Source organism: Chiloscyllium plagiosum, chromosome 1 (genome assembly GCF_004010195.1).
Source record: "Chiloscyllium plagiosum isolate BGI_BamShark_2017 chromosome 1, ASM401019v2, whole genome shotgun sequence".
NCBI lineage: Eukaryota > Metazoa > Chordata > Chondrichthyes > Orectolobiformes > Hemiscylliidae > Chiloscyllium > Chiloscyllium plagiosum.
Window position 1 is genome coordinate 76,070,903 of NC_057710.1, and position 21,303 is coordinate 76,092,205.

Genomic DNA, 21,303 nt, shown 5'->3' on the forward strand with positions numbered 1-21,303 from the left:
GTTACAGAGAATAATTAAAAATTATTTCTGGAATGTGAGTATCACTAATGAGGCCAGCATTTGTTACCCCTGCTTAATTGTCTTGCAGCTGAGTGGGAAGCTGGGCCATTGCAGAGTGCAGTTAAGACGCAATCACATGGAGTCTCAGACCAGACCAATTAAGATGGTAGATTTCCACACATACAGGGTGTTTGTGAACCAGATGGTTTTATAATAATCAATAGTTTCATGGCAGCATTACAAAATGAGCTTTCAAGTCTAGATTTATTAACTGAATTTAAATTGCACCAGTTGCCATGGTGGAATTTGAATCCATGTCCTTAGAACATTAGTTGGCACCTCTGGATTGCTGGTACAGTGCCAACAATGCCACCATTTTCTCTGATCTGAAAATCACATTACAACCTGTAGAGAAAGTGACATATATGGCTGATCTATAGACAATTCTATTAGAAAAGTAGTAACAATATTGAAATGCTACTGAATGTAGCTTTATATATTTAATATAATTCACCAAATAGTAATTATTACATCAGAAAACAACTGTAATCTTGATAATGCATCATCAAAATAGCCATTTTAGCCCAGCTGTCCAATAATTAGATTGGGTTCCCGACAGTATGGAAATAGGTTATTTTGCCCAACAAGTTTACACCGACCCTCCAAAGAGTAACCCACCCAGATCCATTCCCCTACCCCAAACGTACTCCTGACTAATGCATCTAACACTATGGGCAATTTAGCATGGCCAATTTGGACTGTGGGAGGAAACCAGAGCACCCAGAGGAAACTCCACACAGACAGTAGCCCTAGGCGGGAATCGAAACTGAGTCCCTGCGCTATGAGGCAGCAGTGCTAACCATTGAGCCACCGTGTGTAATGTCACCTGTGCAATAAACACATTTTCAACAAAAATGTCAATGTATTATAACGCACATTGCTCATAATGGTTAAATATTCTGTTTTCTCTGACTCAAATAAATATTCATGAATATGGTGAACCATGTCCTGCACACAAAAAAGATTACAAAGAAACAAACAGTCATCGGAACAACCAAAGGATTTTAACACTATACAATTAGTCACTATCTGAAGAGCAACTCGAACTGTCTGATGAGGATGGAGAGTGCTTTTCCTTTTTCTTAACTTTTTGGTGGTGTTTGTGACTTTTGTGCTTGCTTTTCTTCTTATTTTTCTTTTTCTTTTTAAGAACCTTTTGCTTCTTGCTCTTTTTCCCAGTTGAGTCTTCACTAGATGAATATGATCTGTAAAGACCAACATAATTAATTTCCAGCCATTGTAATCTTTCATAGGTAAGATGAATGATCCTGACTCAGTGGTACTACAGGATTGGATTCCAACATGGGTACTTGCTTTCCATAAGAGATAAATCACACTTTTTCTTCATTCACAAAAGAACTCTTTAGCTTTGGGTTCAACCTATATAAGAAATGGTACTCCAAAAGATAATAATAACCACAGGGAAAGCAATTGCAGAAAACGTCAGTTATTTTTCACTAGTAAATAGTTCATAAATCTCAAAACTAAAACTTGAGTTAGGACTTCACCTAGGACAGAATAAAATGGACAAACCTGATCTGAAAAGTTAGAATCCCAAAAAGTAAGCCTGCATTGTAATTGATGGACAAAACAAAATGGGGAAGCAATAGCTGAATGGTATTATTGTTAGACAATGAATCCGAAACTCAGCTAATCTTCTAGAGATCTGGTTTCAAATCTTGCCATGGGAAAGAATCTACTAATGACCATGACAGGAAATATGTCATCCTCATCTGGTCTGGGCTACATGGGACTCCAGACCCACAGCAATGTAGCTGACTCTCAACTGCCCTCTGAAATGGCCTGGCAAGCCACTTAATTATATCAATTACTACAAAGTCTCAACAAAGACATGAAACTGGACAGACTACCTGGCACTGACCTTGGCACTTGTAAAGACAATGGCAGAAACAACTGATTGACCCTGCAAGTCCTAGTTATTAACACCTGGGGGCTGTGCCAAAATTGGAAAAGGTGTCTCAAAGACGAAACAAACAGCCTGACACAGTCATACTCATGGAAGAGACAACATTCCAGACACCACCATCACCATCCCTAGATAGGTCCTATCCCAATGACAGCACAGACATTATACTTCCCCATATTATATTCCATCTGCTACCCTATTACCCTCTCAATTATTTGTCTTTATTTCTTTGTGATCTCCTTAGGTCCTGCTCACAGCATACTTTCCCACCTAGCTTTGTACCATCAGCAAACCTGGACACATTTTTCTTGGATTCTTATTTTCAGCCATTAACATAGATTATAAATAGCTGAGACCCAGCACTGACCCTTCTGCACTCTACCAGTTACAGCCTTGCTTTCTCTAACTTTTGATTCCTGTAGTTATTCAATCCACTATCCATACCCCCAATCTTATGAGCCCTCATCTCATACTTTTAAATTTTTGTTTGAAACTTTACCAATGTTATTTGGAAATCCAAATGTATTACATCTGTGTTGGCAAGTAAACTTTATATAAACAACTAATTTTGACACATAAAATGTAATTGACATTTTGTGAATGCTATCGAGCATGACAAGTTTGTCACACAACTTGGGACTTGAATTCAAAGCTACTGCAGTCACTATGTACAGCTACACTGTACAAATTTATTTTCCATTCAGCAGCACAATTACCTTTTTCTGTGTTCGTCTGTCTTATCCTTCCTTTTCTTCTTGTGGTGTTCATTCTTAACACCAGCTTCTTTTGTTTCTACAAAATAATCAAGTAAAACAAAAGTATTAAATAAGACGGTCAAAAGATTTACAATATCTGGACAATTAACTGTTTTGTATCTAAATCATAGCTTTTACATGGTTTAAGAAGGTCATATACTGGTGTAACACACATCAGTCATAATTTAGTGACTGACTGAAATAGAGCTCCATTTAATTACCAATCAAATTGCTGTTGGACTTACCACATTGGCTTAGACTCAGCTTTCACTTCCTAGAGCACTTCATCTCTAACGTGATTAAATCTATTGGGTATAAAGGAATTATGTGAAATGGGTTTGGTCAGTCAAATCCTATTCCCAGTTGACATGTCCAGAATTATCCTTAATTTAGCACTCATTGATAATCCCATTCAGATATTACAAAAAGTGGCCAATATAGATAATGGAAAGACATTGTGCTGAAGTAGTTGGGAATGCTTTTTGACTTTGGCATTGAGACTTGATATCAGGGCAAAATAAAAGGAGTATATGATTAAGGAAGACTTACTACAAATGCATATTGATTTGGTGAATGCAAGCAAGGCTGAGACAAATCACTTTTAGTCTCTCAGAGAATCAAATGATACAGGGCAGGCAGGCAAGTGGATATGATGCAGAAGTACCCTAAGAGGTACAACTGTATGATCTATTCCTCTTCCTGTTTCTTATGCTCTTCTACAATGCATCACACTGAACTTTATTTGACGTAAACACAAAGTACATAATTCTACCTTGTTACTTTTAACTATTACTTCGAAACTAGCCTGGGCTTAGTTAAACCACTGGGTAGAAGTATAGCGATATGCAACAAACATAAACCTATTTAAAAAATTGATACATTTAATCTGTTGATAAATCTTATTTGTGTTGTCACTCATCACAGTTTAGCAAAATATTACTTAAGACACAAGTTCCTCTGTTTAAGCTTATAAATTACCTACATAAGCTCACAACCCTGTAAATTATGTAATTTGGTCTTTAGGTGGTATATTAGCTTTCGTCTATATACATTGTTATACAACTATCAATACTGATGTGGAAGTCCCAGTGTTGGACTCGAGTGGACAATGTTAAAAATCACACAACACCAAGTTATAGTCCAACAGGTTTATTTGAAAGTATAACGGGTGATCAATAGTGATGACATAGTGGTAATTGAAAGAAAAGTAGCCTACTGATGACCAAGTAACCACCATGAATTGTGGAAAATCCCACTTGGTACACTAATATCCTTTAGGAAAAGAAGTATGTTATCCTTATCTGGTTTGGCCTATGTGCCAAAGTAACCTGGTTGACTCTTAACTGTTCCTAAAATGGTCATCAGTTCAAGGGCAGTTAAAAATAGACAAAAATACTGGCCTTGCCAGCCATGCCACATTCCTGGTAAGAATAGCGAAAAAATCAAAGTATTTTGTAAATGGATGATGGGAAACTCCATTTCCTTTACAACTTGGATTCGGATGCCTACTCCATTATCAACAAAAACCCACTGTTCATGCTATTTTACAGTCACAGTCATTCAACATGGGAACAGACTCTTTGGTCCAACCAGTTCATGCCAAACACTGTTCCAAACTAAACCAGTCCCACCTGCCTGCTCCTGGCCCATAGCCCTCCAAACCTGTCCTACTCACGTATCTATCCAAATGTCTTTTCAACATTGTAATTGTACCCACTTCCACCACCTTCTCAGGAAGTGCATTCCACATGTGAAGATGTGTAAAGAATTTGCCTCTTATGTACTTTTTAAATCTCTCTCTTCTCACCTTAAAAATGTGCCCCCTACCCTTGAAATCCCCCATCCTAGGGAAAGGGAAACTACCATTAACTCTATCTGCACCTCTCATAATTTTATACACTTCTATCAGATCGCCTCTCAACCTCTGACACTCCAGTGAAAAATGTCCCAGCCTATTCAGCCTTTCATTCTAACTCAAACCTTTCATACTCCACAATATCTTGGTAAATCACTTCTGAACCCTCTCCAGCTTGATAATATCTTTCCTATAACTGGGCAACCAGAACTAGACACAGCATTCCAGAAAAGGCCTCACCACTGTCCTGTACAATCTCAATATAACTTCCCCACTCATATGCTCGAATGACTGAGCAATGAAAGTTTTCACCACTATCAATATGTGACGCAAACTTCAAAGAATTATGTACCTGCACCCCAGGTCCCTCTGTTCTACAACATTACCCAAGGCCCTACTGTTAATTGTGCAAGTCCTACCCTTATTTGTTGTGCCAAAATGCAATATCTTGCACTGATCAAGATTTACCCCATTTTCTATTAACTACCCAATTGGTTTATTACCTTCCCCATTACATGTACAGATTCTAATCAAGAGCTCCATTTCAATGAAATTCTGAACTACCCAGGGATAGCATTTTGGAAAATGTACTAATGCGGTAAAGCAATAGCTTTTTGCATTGAATAAGTTCAAAATTAGAAAATTAAAGTAGGTAAAAGATAAGTCAGGATGGTCAGTATGGTTTAGAGGCGGCCTTGCTGGTTGTGGTGTCCCCATGTGTTTGCTATCCTGCTGTTCCTTCAGTGTTGTTTGGTCAAATTCTTGGAATTCCCTCCCTCAGGGCATTGTGAGCCAACTTATAGCATGTGGACTGCAGTGGTTCATGAAGGCAATTTACCATCACCTTCTCAAGGGCAACAAGGAATGAGTAATAAATAATGGTCAGCCAGAGATGCCCTAATCTCATGAGTGAAATTTAAAAATGTTAGTACAGCCAGAAATAATGCAGACTTGGTCAAGATATACTCCCATATACATACATAATTTGTCAAGAGAATCTAACCACTGTGCCATTACATTTACGATTTGGATGGGGGAAGTAAATGTAATATTTCCAAGTTCATTCATGACACAAACATGGGTGGATGTGTGTGTATGGTGAGGAGGATGTAGAGACTTCGGGGCAATTTGTGGTTTCCTTCCTAATGAAAGGATGTTGTGAAACTTGAAAGGGTTTAGAAAAGATTTACAAGGATGTTGCCAGGATTGGTGGGTTTGAGCTATAGGGAGAGGCTCAACAGGCTGGGGCTGTTTTCCCTGGAGCGTCAAAGGCTCAGGGGTGACCTTATAGAGGTTTATAAAATCATGAGAGGCATGGATAGGATAAATAGACAGGTCTTTTCCCTGGGGTAGGGGGAGTCCAGAACTGGAGGGCATAAGTTGAGGGTGAGAGGGGTAAGATATAAAAAGGGACCTTAGGAGCAACCTTTTCACACAGAGGGTGGTGCGTGTATGGAATGAGCTGCCAGAGGAAGAAGGTTGGTATGACTGCAGCATTTAAAATGCATATGGATGGGTATATGAATAGGAAGGGTTTACAGGAATATGGGCCAAGTGCTGGCAAATGGGACTAGATTAGGTTCGGATATCTGGTCAGCATGAACGAGTTGGACCGAAGGGTCCGTTTCCGTGCTATACATCTCTAGGACTCTAATTCAGACAAGTTGAATGAGTATGCAAACATAAGGTAAATGCAGTATAATGTGGATAAGTGTGATTTATCGACTTCTGTAGGAAAACAAAAGGTCGAGTATTATTTAAATGGTGATAGGTCCCTTTATAAGTGTGATATATATTTATACTAGTCACTGAATGCAAGCTTGCAGGTACAGCAAGCAGTTAGGAAGGCACACAGTATATTGACCTTCATTTCAGCATGGTTTAAGTACAGGAACAAGAAACTCTTGCTGCAGCTATATAGGGTCTAGGGGAGATCACACTTGGAGGATTGTGCGCAATTTTGGTCTCCTTAATTACATTCACTCTTAATTTTTCCTGCCACTTCTTGGACTTTTGTGGTTATGTATGTGGTATTGGCTTCTATAACTGACCTTCCACTTTGAATACCTGTATAAAATCTCCCAAATAATCTTCTTTGGTCTACATAGAATTATCTCAGTTTCTCCACAGAACTGAAGTCAGTCATTCCTGGTACTATTCCAGTAAATTTCTTGCGTACCTTTCCAAGACTTTGATATCCTTTGACAGTGTGGTGCTAAAAGTTAGACACAGTACTACAGCTACTCAGCGACTTATAAGGATTTGGCATAACTTCCTTTCTTTTGTACAACTGTGCCTGTATACTGAAGTTCAGATTATGAATATAAATCAAGGTGAGGCCAACTCTTGGTGATCATGAGGGGAGCTTTTTACTTCCTTACAGTCTGAAAAATAATCATTCATTTCTAATCACTACTTAAAGGCCTTTGGTTAATTTTGAATCCATATTGTCACTGTCCCATGAGCTAGTGAATCTATTTCATACGATCTTTTCAAATACCATTTGATAAAATAATCTATGTATTATATTCCTCCATTATTTCAAATAATCTGATCAAGCTTGTGAGATACATTAAATTTTCTCTCCTAAGAATTACAGTGGAAGGTGACTGGAAGAGCAATAATTGGTCAGGTTGGCAAGTAGCCGGCGCATCATCCACCGTCATTTCCGCTACCTCCAAACGGACCCCACCACCAAGGATATATTTCCCTCCCCTCCCCTATCAGCATTCAGTAAGGACCACTCTCTCCGTGACTCCCTCGTCAGATCCACACCCCCCACCAACCCAACCTCCACTCCCGGCACCTTCCTCTAGAGTCCTTTGAGATCAGGAGCTCTAAAACTGGGTTGGGATGAAATCAAGCTTTTGAGGGAAGGAATTATTTGGTTTCTTCAGCCTGTCCCTAAAACCTGTGTAGCTGCACTTGTTGGCCTGCATTGATTCAGAGGAAGAACGCCTCATCTTCCGGCTAGGAACTCTCCAACCACAAGGGATGAACTCGGGTTTCACCAGTTTCCTCATTTCCCCTCCCCCCACCTTGTCTCAGTCAAATCCATCGAATTCAGCACCGCCTTCCTAACCTGCAATCTTCTTCCCGACCTCTCCGCCCCCACCCCCGTCTGACCTATCACCCTCACCTTGACCTCTTTCCACCTATCACATTTCCGACGCCCCTCTCCCAAGTCCCTCCTCCCTACCTTTTATCTTAGCCTGCTGGACAAACTTTCCCCATTCCTGAAGAAGGGCTTGTGCCCGAAACGTCGATTCTCCTGTTCCCTGGATGCTGCCTGACCTGCTGCGCTTTTCCAGCAACACATTTCCAGCTCTGATCTCCAGCATCTGCAGACCTCACTTTCTCCATTGGAGAGACATTTGCCCACTTCCCATCACCTCAGAAGTTAAGTGAATAAGTACAGTTAAGGCCCTTAGGTGTTCAATTAATGATCACTTAAGGGCTTCTTCACACCACTGCTCCAAATAATTGTGTTCCTAGCAGGTTAAGAAAGTGGCAGCTTGTCGAATTGGTAACATGGAGTGGTCAGCTAGCAGTATTGGGAAAGAAGAATTGGTGAGGTGGTTGGGCCCTTAGCATGAGGAGAAAGAAATCTCTGCTGAAAGCCACCCCCCCCCCAATTCTGCCGCTAACCTCACGTACCATCTCCTTCAGTGACACTCACCACCATCTGCTGTTCAAGCAGCACTTTCAGCTCTGAAAAGGATGTTACTCATAGAGCTACCAGCCTGATTGATCCTGCTTGTAATGATACACCCACCACTGACACAATTTAGTCTAATAATAGAAAATCCCAAACACAGAAACAGCTCTGAGCCTATTGCTAACATACTAACCTCAAAGTCCCATTCTAAGGTTTGAGGACTAAAATCACATCTGCCATTCTAGTGTAGTATGGAGTAAGTAAGACACTGTCAGAGATGCCATCTTTTGAAAAAGACTTTAACCCTGCCTGCTTAGGTGACTATAAAATATCTGAGGGAAGTACTTTGAAGAACAGGAGTTATTGCTGATGTGCTGGGTAATATTCATCTTTCATTCAATATCACCAAACCAATATCACCAAGTGATCATTATCATATTGCCGCTTAAAAAAATTTGCTAAGTGCATTATAACTGCCACAACACTTCAAAAAAGTACTACATTGGCTGTAAATGCAGGAGGTTGAGGTACTACCTAACAGAAGTTTATAAGATTGCGAATAGCATGGATAGAGTGGAAAGTATAAGGCCTTTCCCCCCAGAGTGCAGGGGTCAAATACTAGGGGACACAGTTCAAGATGCGAGGGGGGAATTTGAGACATCCAGTAGTTGAAGATGATTGATGACGGAAAAAAAACAAAGATCGGCTGATGTTGTCTACATGGACTTCAGTAAAGCCTTTGACAAGGTCCCTCAGACTGGTACAAAAGGTGAAGTCACATAGTATCTGGGGTGAGCTGGCTTAGTCAAAAGGAGACAGAGGGTAGCAGTGGAAGGACACTTTTCCACATGGAGGGCTGTGACTAGTGGTGATGAGGATCAGTGCTGGGACCTCTGCTGTTCATGATATACATAAATGATTTAGAGGAAAACATAACTGGTCTAATTAGTAAGTTTGCGGACATTACAAAGATTGGTTGAGTTGCAGACAGTGAGGAGGACTGTCAGAGGATACAGCAGAATATAGATCAGCTGGAGACATGGGCAGGAAAAATGGCAAATGGAGTTTACTATGGGAGGTGATACATTTTGGAAGGTCAAGTGGAAATTATACAGTGAATGGCAGAAGGATGTGTGTGTGTAGGTGGCAGTGCAGGTAGATAAGCTAGTTAAAAAAGGCTTATGGCATGCTTGCCTTCTTTGGAAGAGGCATTGAGTATAAGGATGGACAGATTATGCCACAATAAAATTTATAGAACTTTAGTTAGGCCACACTTGGAGTATTGTGGAGAAAGTGAGGACTGCAGATGCTGGAGATCAGAGCTGAAAATGTGTTGCTGGAAAAGCGCAGGTCATGCAGCATCCAAGGAGCAGGAGAATCAACGTTTCGGACGTTTCCTGAAGAAGGGCTTATGCCCGAAACGTCGATTCTCCTGCTCCTTGGATGCGGCCTGACATGCTGCGCTTTTCCAGCAACACATTTTCAACTTGGAATATTGTATAAAGTTCTGGTCACCACACCAGAAGGATGTGGATGCTTTGGAGAGGGTACAGAAAAGGTTTACCAGGATGTTTCCTGGTATGGGGTGGTTTTAACTATTAAGAAAAGTTGGATAGGCTGGATTTGTTTTGACAGGAATGCAGGAGGTTGAGGTACTACCTAACAGAAGTTTATAAGATTGCGAATAGCATGGATAGAGTGGAAAGTATAAGGCCTTTTCCCCCAGAGTGCAGGGGTCAAATACTAGGGGACACAGGTTCAAGATGCGAGGGGGGAATTTAAAAGGCACCTTTTTCACACAAAAGATAGTGAGCGCCTGGAGCACCAGAGGTGGTGATGGAAGCAGACACAATAGCAGCATTCAGGAAATACCCAGACTAATATGTGAATAGAAAGGAAATAGAGGGATACAAATCCTGTAAGTGAAGACAGTTTTAATGTGGAAGGGCAAAATGTCATGGCACAGGCTTGGCAGGCCATAGGACCTGTTCTTGTGCTGTATCGTTCTTACTACAAAAAGCTGATAAAAATTGATGTCTTTTTAAAAAAATAGGATGCGAGCTTTGCAAACAAGGCATACATTTGTTGCTCATCCCTAATTAGTGCCTAGAAGGAGGTGGTGAACTGCCATAATTTCAAACCTTTGGTCTTCTGGCATCATTCTTACATCTGTGGAGGACTGAAAGGTTGTGGCTACAGCTATCATAGTTCTACTCCCACGTGCCTCATTGCTTGAGGATACCTGACATCCAGGCGACTTTTCTGACATAGACAGGACTTTAGGAATCAATCATGTTTGTGAGAAGCTAAGTGCCCAATTAAATGATTGAGGAAGCCATTTAGTTACATTCAACCAATATCAGTCCACCATAGAGCAATGATAAGTGCCAGACTTACTGAGATGAATTAAAAACACAGGGAAACTGCAAATCATAATGCTTACTTTCATTATGCAGTGTGGTATCATACCTTTTTTATTAATAATATCCTGCAGCTGCTGAAGCTCTTCTTCATCCTCCGTGTCCTCACTGCTGGTACTACTGACATCTAAAACAATATCTTTTTTCGGATCCACGCGGACAAAATTTCGACATTCAAAGGTCAGATGGCCAGCTGAAATCATAACAAAAGTTTATCACTTAACAAAGCTGAGGTTTAGAATGCATTTTGTTCACAATTCATAAGCATTCGTTCTCACACGCAGCAAGATGTGAATAATATCCAGGTGAAAGTTGGAATAACATTTGCACCCATTACTGCCAAGGTAATATTCACCAAGGGAAGGCCTAATCTTAGATATTACTACTAACTCCCCCAACAATATCCTGGGGGTTGGCATTAACTGAAACTCAACAGGACTAACTAGATAAATGCAATGGCTAGTACATTAGGTCAGAACCTGCTTTAGTGCACACGTGGCTCACTTCCTGACACTCCAAATTACTCAATCATTGAATGGGCACATGTCAGAACAGCAGCAGACTTTCTTCACTTGTCTTCATGAATACAGCTGCAGTATTCAAGAGCTCAATATCACCCAAGATAAAACAATCAGCTTGATAATTTGTTGATCCACTAGCCTAAACATTCATCCTATACATCACCATCATACCATAAATGCAATGTATAATATTTACAGAGTGCACAGCAGCAACTCAGTTCTTCCATTGGTTGTGCAGGCAGTTGCAAACTATCGAATGGATTAGTCAAAGAATATGGAATTTTGGAAGAATCTGAATTCATTGTAGTGTAAGGGAACACATATTTTCTTTTTTGGATGACAAACCGGAATGAAGTCGTACATTTTCTATAAAGCCAAAGTACCAGCAGTGTTTTGCAAACTAAGAGAAAACACATTGGGATTGTGTGGTATATTTGCAGTTGTACAAGACTGCTCCATAACGTGACAGAGCAAAGTGTGCATGTTTAGGAAACACTGCTTGACAACAGCCATGATGTTGATGTAGTTACATTTTGCTACAGTCCTGCAAGGGCAGTGCAGTCAGAAAATGTTTATGGTCGGCAAACTTCCTTCTCTCTATGGAAGTGAAGAGACAAAAAAAAACTCCAAAAGAAAATGCCCTGATATAATTCTCACAAAGCTAGTCCTTTTCTTTCTAAAAGCTGTTCCTTGACTCAAGTTCCTTGTCCTTCATTTAGTTTAGAGGGGTAATAAACCAGGCCAGGCTCCAATCAGACTGGTTTGGTACAGAGATGAAAAGGATTTTGAGAGGCTTTTTGTTTAGGTGTAAATAGATCAGACTTCAAGCCAAAGTGGTCATGTTTTAGAAGTGACCTGTGGAATGAAAGGGGAGTGGTCAGCTCTATAGCTGAGCAATTTAGTCCAGTCCAGAACTGGTTGGGAGTTCAACAGTGAGCTGTGTGGAAACTCTCTCTTCTGCCCTTTAACTTCAACCCTATTAGCATCTGACCCCTTTTTTTTGTACTGTGTTTTAAAGGGGGGTTTGCTTATTGGGACTGTTGAATGTATTCAGAACAGCATACTCAAGTCTAGTTTGGATAACGGAGTTCTGTAGAGGTTCTTTATTCTGTTCTTCATATTTCATTGTGTAATTTTCAGAATAAATATTTTGTTGTTTTAAACCTGGTAGTCAACCTTGCTAACTTAATCCAGGTAATTTTCACTGTATACTTACCGAAACAAATCGCAAAGTTGTGGCTTGGGCTGCCAGCTTGAGAATGCTTTGAGTGGTCTGGCCTAGTCCATAACATAATAAAAGATCTGGGTCCACCCAATTAACTATCAAATTGAAGAACGACTGTCAACCTACAGACATTAGCCTGTAATCACTGCTAAAGTCAAAAGAGAAAAACTCTCCACCTCGATCAGTTGTAACAGTATACACACATGCAACATTAAAGCAACTTTTTGTAGCATTTTCATACAAGAGAGTAGCTTTCTGGTCTATTTCAGACAGCAATTAAGATTCAGATGTCGATCATAGTCATACAGCACAGAACCAGCCCCTTTTGTCCAAATTGTCCATGTTGACCAGGTATTCTAAACTATCCCATTTGTCCCATATCTCTCTAAAACTTTCCTGTTCAAGTACCTGCTCAAATGTCTTTTAAATTTTGTAACTGTACCTACCGCTTCCTCTGGCAGCTCATTCCATACATGCACTACTATCAGTGTTAAAAAGTTGCCCCTAATCCCTTTTAAATCTTGCCCCTTTCATCTTAAACCTATGTCCTCTAATTTTGGACTTCCCTAGCTTAGGTAAAAGATTTTGGCTATGACCTTCATGATTTTATAATCCTCTATAAAGTCACCACTCAGCTGCTGTAGGGAAAGAAGTCCCAGTCATAGAGACGTATAGCACGGAAACAAACTCTTCAGTCAAACTCATCAATGCCAATCAGATATCTGAAATTAATTTAGTCCCATTTGCCAACATTTGGCCCATATTCCTCTAAACTTTTCCTATTCACATACCCATCCAGATGCTTTTTAAATGCTGTAATTGTACCAGCCTCCACCACTTTCTCTGGTAGCTCATTCCATACATGCACCACCCTCTGCGTGAAAATGTTCCTCTTAGGTCCCTTTTATATCTTTCCCATCTTACCTTAAACCTATACCCTCAGTTTTGGACTCCCCCCACCCTGGGGAAAGACCTTGTCTATTTACCCTATTCAGGCCCTCATTATGTTAGTTCAAACCTTACAACCCTGGCAATATCCTTGTAAATCTTTTCTTAACCCTTTCAGGTTTCACAACACCCTTCCTACAGCAAGTAGACCAGAATTGAATGTAGTATTCCAAAAGTGGCCTAACCAATGCCCTGTACAGCCACAACACGACCTCCCAACTCCAATAGTCATTGCACTGACCAATAAAGGAAAGCATATGAAATGCCTTCTTCACTATCCTGTCTACCTGCAACTCAACTTTCAAGTAACTCTGAACCTGCACTCCAAGGTCTCTTTGTTCAGCAACACTCCCCAGGAGGGAATCTGTTTAGCTCAGTTGGCTGGATTGTGGTTTGCAGAGCAGTATGATGCCAACAGTTGGGTTCAATTCCCATCAACGGTTTGAGGTTACCATGAAGGACTCTCCTTCTCAACCTCTTCCCTTGCTTGAAGTCTGGTGGCCCTTAGGTTAAATCGCCACCAATCGCTTCTCTCAAAATGAGAGCAGTCCCTATAGTCTGGTAAGACAACAGCAGCAACAACTCCTCCCCAGAACCTTACCATTAAGTGTATAAGCCCTGCCCCAATTTGACTTTCCAAAATGCAGCATTTTACATTTATCTAAAATTAAACTCCTTCTGCTACTTCTTGGCTCATCGGCCCACCTGATCAAGACCTCATTGTATTCTGAGGTGGCCTTCTTCACTGTCCACTACACCCCCAATTTTGGTGTCATCTGCAAACTTACCACCCATACCTCTTATGTTCACATCCAAATCATTTATGTAAATGACGAAAAGCAATGGACCCAGCATCAATGCTTGTAGCACTTCATTGTTCACAGGCCTCCAGTCTGAATAGCAACCCTCCACCACGTCCTTTGTATCAGTTGTGTATGCAAATGGCTAGCTCTCCCAATAATCCACATGGTCTAACCTTGCTAACCAGCCTTCCATGAGAAACCTTGCCAAACACCTTACTGGAGTTTATACAGATCATGTCTACCACTCTATCCTTGTCAATCCAGCCTCTCCTTATAACTCAAACCCTCCAGTGCTGGCATCATTGTAATTGTTTTTCTGTACCATTTCTAGCTTAATAACATCCTTCCTATAGCAGGATGATCAGAAATGTACGTTATATTCTGGAAGTCACCTTGCCAACGTCTTGTACAGTTGCAACATGACATCCCAGCTCCTATACTCAATGCTCTGACCTATAATGGGAAGCCTTCTTCACCATCCTTACTACTTGCAACAGTACATTCAAAGAACAATGAACCTACACCCCTAGGTCTCTTTGTTTAACAACACTTCCCAGGGCCCTACCATTAACTGTATAATTTCAACCCTTGTTTGCCTTTCCAAAATGAAACACCTTGTACTCATCTAAATTAAACTCCACCTGCCACTTCTTGGCCCATTGGCTGACCTGATCGAGACCTCAGACTGCACAAGGATAGTAGATTTACTTCCATGGATCACATCAGTTAACCAGATAGCACTGTTGAGTTTTTAATGACAATGTAACTACTCCATGGTTACCTTTGTTGTTAATAACTTTTTTCTTTAAAAAAAAAAGTCCAGATCTGAAATCAACGCATCATATTTTATTGAATCAAATAGTTCTACAAGGTTAGTTTGAACCACAATCATTAGTGCTTTATAAACTCAAATTCATCACGTGTGACATCTTTACCAAGGGTTCATCAAGCTTTCCCTGTGGCATCACCCTAATGATTCTGTTCCAGATCAAATATGGTGCTTTTAGTGTCAGAATTATTCCTTCACAATAAATCATTCTTTCCCATCCATAGAATTGCATGTTGTGAATTTTTTTTCAATGATATGAATGCTCAGTTGCTGGATATTTTGAAATTCATGTGTTTAATTCCTGTTGCATATGTGAGGTAAATGAGTATCTGTATTGTTGTTGCTGTCTGACATTGAATCATTGGAAATTTTGGCAGAATTCTTTTGGTTGTTGTAGTGATCTTGGCTTCCTGTGACAACAGCTGAAAATGTGTTGCTGGAAAAGCACAGGTCAGGCAGCATCCAGGGAGAAGGAGAATTGACATTTTGGGCATGAGCCCTTCTTCAGAACTCATGCCCGAAACGTCGATTCTCCTGCTCCTTGGATGCTGCCTGACCTGCTGCGCTTTTCCAGCAACACATTTTCAGCTCTGATCTCCAGCATCTGCAGTCCTCACTTTTTCCTGTGACAACACAAACACTTTCAGTTCATACAATAGCTGCACCAAATAGTCATTGCTCTGAAATCTTTGCTGGAGTCAAGTTTAATTTGGCTCATTTAAGTTGATATGTACATTGCATTTCTTGTGACAATACAAACATTTAAATGATTTTTTTAACAACTATTCTGACACACACTTCTCAACATCAGGCTAATGACTGATTCCTGTTCTTCTGACACATTTGATCTCAGGGAACTTCCATTCTTCTGCTAGTTTTTTCACTAATGCAGAATTCTCTTGCTGTAGTTCAGTTATCGAAGTTAGCAAATTTTACAACTTTTAGTTTGAAACTAACGTACATAGAATACTTAAAATTCCCAGGGTGTGGAAACAGGCCATTCGGCCAACTTTGTACTTCATTCCTTTTGCAGGAGGACTCATTTTTGTTTGTCAATGAAAATACATGATCTGCTCTATGTGTACTTGTGTTAAATAAATTCCCACATATCTTCTTGTAAACACTGACCCCACACATCATCTTGGAAACATGGCCTGTATCACTTACTTCAGCCCATGCACCCACTTATAAGTCAAGCATAACATACATTTCTCAGCTAAAAAATGGGTTAGGATTGACTTATATGACAAGTGTATGCCACAACGTGCATTTTAGTGCCAAAGAAAATGGGGTTGAGTTACACTGTACTATGATCCAATGACCTACAGCATTTCACTGAATGTAACATTCTGAATTTCCAGGCTGGGATGTGAACTCATTTTTTTTTAAGCTGGTTAGTATAGGCTATATTACTAGTTCAATAACATAAACAGTACCCCTAAATACAATTTAATATAGATAAGTGAGAAAAAAATGTGATTTAGGAAAAATAAAAGAGGCAACATATCTAAATAGTATCATTTTAACTGGGATGCAGGAACAGAGGGACTTGGGTGTGGAGATTCACAAGATTTTCAAAAAGGGGAAATAAAGTTGCAAAGGCAATTAAGAAAGCATGTTAGACACTTAGCTTTGTGAATGTGGGTGATTGAACTTATTAAAAAAAAATCATAATAACCTTTACAAAACTCTGGTTCCATCAGCTGGTATACAATGCTCAACTTGGGCATCACGATACAGGAAGGATAACAATGTACTGGAGGCAGTACAGAAGAGGTTTACCAGAATAATATCAGGGATGAGGAAGTTTTAAAATGTAGTTGGAAAAATATTTGAAAAGAACTAATTAGAGAAGAACTAATGAGAAAAAGGTTGGGACTACTCTTTCAAATATCTTGAAAAACCCAATAGTCCAAATCATGATGCAAGATTTTGCAAAACCAAAGCATCATTTGTTCTCACAAATGGAGGTAAAACTAAATCCCTCTCTTTTTCAACACCCTTTCACTTTTTTTTCCCTTTCCCATCTCCTTTCCCCTTCTCTTTCATTATCCTGTTTTCTACTGCCTTGCTCATCCTTCTTCCTCCACCTCCTTATGAGCAAATTAATAATATCCTGCACATAGTAATCTAAACATATCAGAACCTCTGGAAGATATTTAACAAATCAGAGTGTTGAAGGTACTGAGGAAGAATTAAGTTTTAAAGAGACCTTTGAAAGGCAGAGAGGTGCAGCCAGACAGAGAGGTTTATGGAAGGATTTAATATATACTTAAAATGTTCGTGAGATTGCATTTTGAAAATTTTAGCAGGAAAATAATACCAGAAGAACACTGAACTTAAATGATTTCTCATTGAAAGAAATTGATGCTTAAGGGTATAGTTGAGAAAATGCCCTCTTTATTTACAATAATTTACATAGCACATTTAAGGAGAAAGTGAGGACTGCAAATGCTGGAGATCAGAGCTGAAAATATGTTGCTGGAAAAGCGCAGCAGGTCAGGCAGCATCCAAGGAGCAGGAGAGCTGAAAATGTGTTGCTGGAAAAGCACAGCAGCTGAAAATGTGTTACTGGAAAAGCTCCTTGGATGCTGCCTGACCTGGTGCGCTTTTCCAGCAACACATTTTCAGCATAGCACATTTAAGGTAATGATGTGTCTCAAGGTGCTTCATAGCAACATTACAAGATAAAATACAACATTGAGCCAGGCAAGATATTAGATCATATGACCAAATGCTTAGTCGAAGAGGCAGCTTCTAAGAAATGTCTTAAAGGAAGAAAACAAGTTAGAGAGTTGCATAGGTGTAGGGAAGGAATTCCCAAGTTTAGTGCTTAAACAACTGAATGCACAGTGATTAATAGTGAAGCAATTATAATAAGGGATGCACAAGAGGACAAAATTAGAGGGGTCCAGGTATTTAAGGATTGTGAGGTTGAAAGAGGTTAGAAATAGGGAGGGGGCAGGCCAAGGAACGTGAACTTTAAATTTAAGGCCCTGCTTGACCCAGAGCCAATGGAGGTAAGTGAGCACGGGCAGTTGGGGAAAACGACTTGGTGAGAGTTAAGAAACAGCAGTTGAGTTTTGGATGGAATTAAATTTCCGGAAGCTAGAATGAGACAGACGAGCCATGAGTCCATTCAAGTAGTCAAGTCTGGGAGGTAATAAAAGGTATAAATGAGGGTTTCAGCAGCAGAATTGAGACAAGTGCAAAGTCAAGTGCGGAAAGAGGCAATCTTAATGAAAACTATATAGGAGATCAAAAGCTCATTTCCGAATTATGTGTGACACCAAACTCAAAAGTGGTTTCATCTTAGACTGTTGCCAGGGATGGGTGAAGAAGTTGATAGGTAGGAATGGAGTGTGGAGCTGATATGGAAGAGAATGGCTTCAATTTTCCCAGTATTTGCAAAGCTGGGTGTTGTCAGCCAAGTCAGTAACTTCATTGATAATTTACTACATTCTTCTCACAGATTTTTAAGTTTATTGATCAGAAAATGTGTTTTATAGTTAATTCCTGCAATCTTTTTGCTGTGGTCACTGATTCCCTTGATAAATGCCACATCAAATACTCATAATGCAACTACATTGCTTGTAGAAAGTATTTCTTCATGTAACATTATCTAAATACAAAATAGTCAGTATTCAGTTTAAAATATGTTTGCGCATATAGATGAATTAAGAAAAAAGCTAAATTGTAACAAAATTACAAATCTATTTAAAATTGCAGAGAAGAAGACTGCTAATTGCTTTTCATAAATAGGAAACTTTTGATTGTGACTGCAATGAACAGTAGAAATTGTTATTCCCCTGAAGAAAAATAATATTTTTTAACTGAGCATAGGGAAATATCAGCGTCAGCAAAACACTGGATTAGAATAAAAGGTAATGGTTAGGTTACCACAGTCGAACTGGACCATAGGGCTGTTCTCTCATTAGACAGAAATGACAGGCAGGGAGGGGCCAGGCCAAGGAACGTGAACTTTAAATTTAAGGCCCTGCTTGACCCAGAGCCAATGGAGGTAAGTGGAACCACAGTCGAACTGGACCATAGGGCTGTTCTCTCATTAGACAGAAATGACAGGCTTTGGTATAACCTGTTGGCCACCAGCCCTCAGTGGAAGGGAGAGGTTGAGGAGCAGTGTCCTTCATGGTAACATCAGCCAGTGTGGGAATTGAACCCATGCTGTTGGCATCATTATAATTATTGTTGACGAGAAGAAACTGGATTTATGGGAGCACTGCTCCCTCTCCATGTGCTAAAAACCTGGTCATCAGGTGTGAGGTATTCTTGGTGAAGCTGCACATTGTGCAGGTCGGACCCATTTGCTGAATCTGTGCCTTTGCAGTCACCTGAACTATGTTCCACTTCATATTGAAATCAAAGATGGATCGTGTTCATAGGGACATCATGTACATAAGCAGGAGAACGATATACTCAATTCTGCCTTCATCTTGTTGGCCACCTTTGTGTGTGACTGCATCAAGCTGTGCGTAGACCCTTGGAATGTAAATACCAAGTAGATTCTACCTGTCCCCGGTTTTGTACAGGATGGCCTTGTTGCAAAGGATAGCTCAAAGTAGTTGGACCGTTCTGTTTCAGCTTTCCTTCCTGGAACAATCTGCAAAGAAAATTCCCTTTGACTACAAGTCCATCAGGAAGTAGCCAGCATATAAAATCTTTGAGACCCTGCAGGAAAAGGAGAGAGTGGATCCTGTTGCATTGTTCCCTGAACAGACCGTTAAAATCATTTGGTAAAGTGTCTCATTACCACAAATGTCCAACAGTACCAAGACTTAAGTTGGTTGGTGGTGAGAAGGGCACTGCCCTTCAAATCCTGTGCACATCTGGTCTAAGTGTGCCACCACATGGTGCCCTTCAAGAAGCTGCACTGATGAAGAGACTTGTCACTCTTCTGGAACGTGCCTTTGCAAAAAAAGGTCTGGACAGAGATGCAGTGGTCTTTGTCAAGGATTGTCCTGTACAACCCCATAACGCAGAACGTGGGCTGTTCTTTGGAACACACATTGAGACAAACATCAACTGCACCTGCAGGGCGATCAATTCGGTGAACGATGCTCTTTGGTTTGCCGGAGACCTGTTGGTCTTCCAGTATAAAGAGTTGACATCAACTGAGTGTTGCAGACTACACATTCCAAGATCCAGGACTATGTGCTGAGGTATGCACTAAAACTAGGGGAAGCTGCCAAGGTGCAATGAGGAAAGACCTCCATCTAAGGATGTTTTTGAAGTATAACTAGGTTCTGTGCAGTTATCAGACCCTCTCATTATCTCAAAGTACATAGTGTCCTGCATGAGTAAGAAATGCCTCTGGTTTTTCAAACTGCAGAGATTGGCAAATTCCAATTTTTGTTTTCCTTGATGCGCAAGTATAGAACTGTTCAAGTACCTATGAATATATATAAAGGTTTTTTTATGAATGAAGTACATTTTTGCCATAAAAACTATTGTTTGTCTGAAGAATTTATTTAAAATACTCTCTTTCTGAATAGCAATAGCTAAGAATTTCTAAAGTCTGTTACTTACGATAACCACATTTCTTGCATCCTGCTCGGATATTGTCTTTATTTGGCCCTGAAATAAAATACATTAAAATTAAAATTGCTGTATGTCAATCTTTCTGGAACATAAACTGTTACTTTGTACATTAAGAATTCTTTTGCATATGGCCATTCAACATTACACTGCAGGAAAAATTGGCTCACGTTCTGCAATGACATTCAAAAATAATGCATAAAGTATAACATCGGAATGCACTTGAAAAACTAGTTTGCAGGGTATATACGTACAGAACCGCAAATGAACAATTAGCAGGAAAAACAGAATAAAAATGGAACTTTCCAGACATATGGCAGTTAATCAGACTTACGCCTGTCACACCCAGTAAAGATACCTGTACAGTTAGTAAGTTTGGAGATGACACCAAAATTGGAGGTGTTGTGGACAGCTGAAGAGGGTTACCTCAGATTACAACAGGATCTGGACCAGATGGGCCAATGGGCTGAGAAGTAGCAGATGGAGTTTAATTCAGATAAATGCAAGGTGCTGCATTTTGGGAAAGCAAATCTTAGCAGGACTTATACAATTAATGGCAAGGTCCTAGGGAGTGTTGCTGAACAAAGAGACCTTGGAGTGCAGGTTCATAGCTCCTTGAAAGTGGAGTTGCAGGTAGATAGGATAGTGAAGAAGGTGTTTGGTATGCTTTCCTTTATTGGTCAGAGTATTGAGTACAGGAGTTGGGAGGTCATGTTGCAGCTGTACAGGACATTGGTTAGGCCACT

At 40.1% G+C, this 21,303-nt stretch overlaps 1 protein-coding gene across 1 annotated transcript in view; it reads right to left on the reverse strand.

Annotated features, from left to right (window-relative positions):
* Positions 1-1,020: 1,020 nt before the first annotated feature.
* srek1ip1 (SREK1-interacting protein 1) overlaps positions 1,021-21,303 on the reverse strand; it is a 25,452-nt gene continuing 5,169 nt past the window's right edge. The window contains exons 2-5 of the mRNA XM_043689562.1: positions 20,549-20,596; positions 10,725-10,868; positions 2,704-2,779; positions 1,021-1,265 (exon numbers count right to left, since the gene is read on the reverse strand). Coding sequence (XP_043545497.1) covers positions 1,079-1,265; positions 2,704-2,779; positions 10,725-10,868; positions 20,549-20,596 — 455 coding nt within the window. The 3' untranslated portion in view covers positions 1,021-1,078. The remainder of the gene's footprint in view (positions 1,266-2,703; positions 2,780-10,724; positions 10,869-20,548; positions 20,597-21,303) is intronic.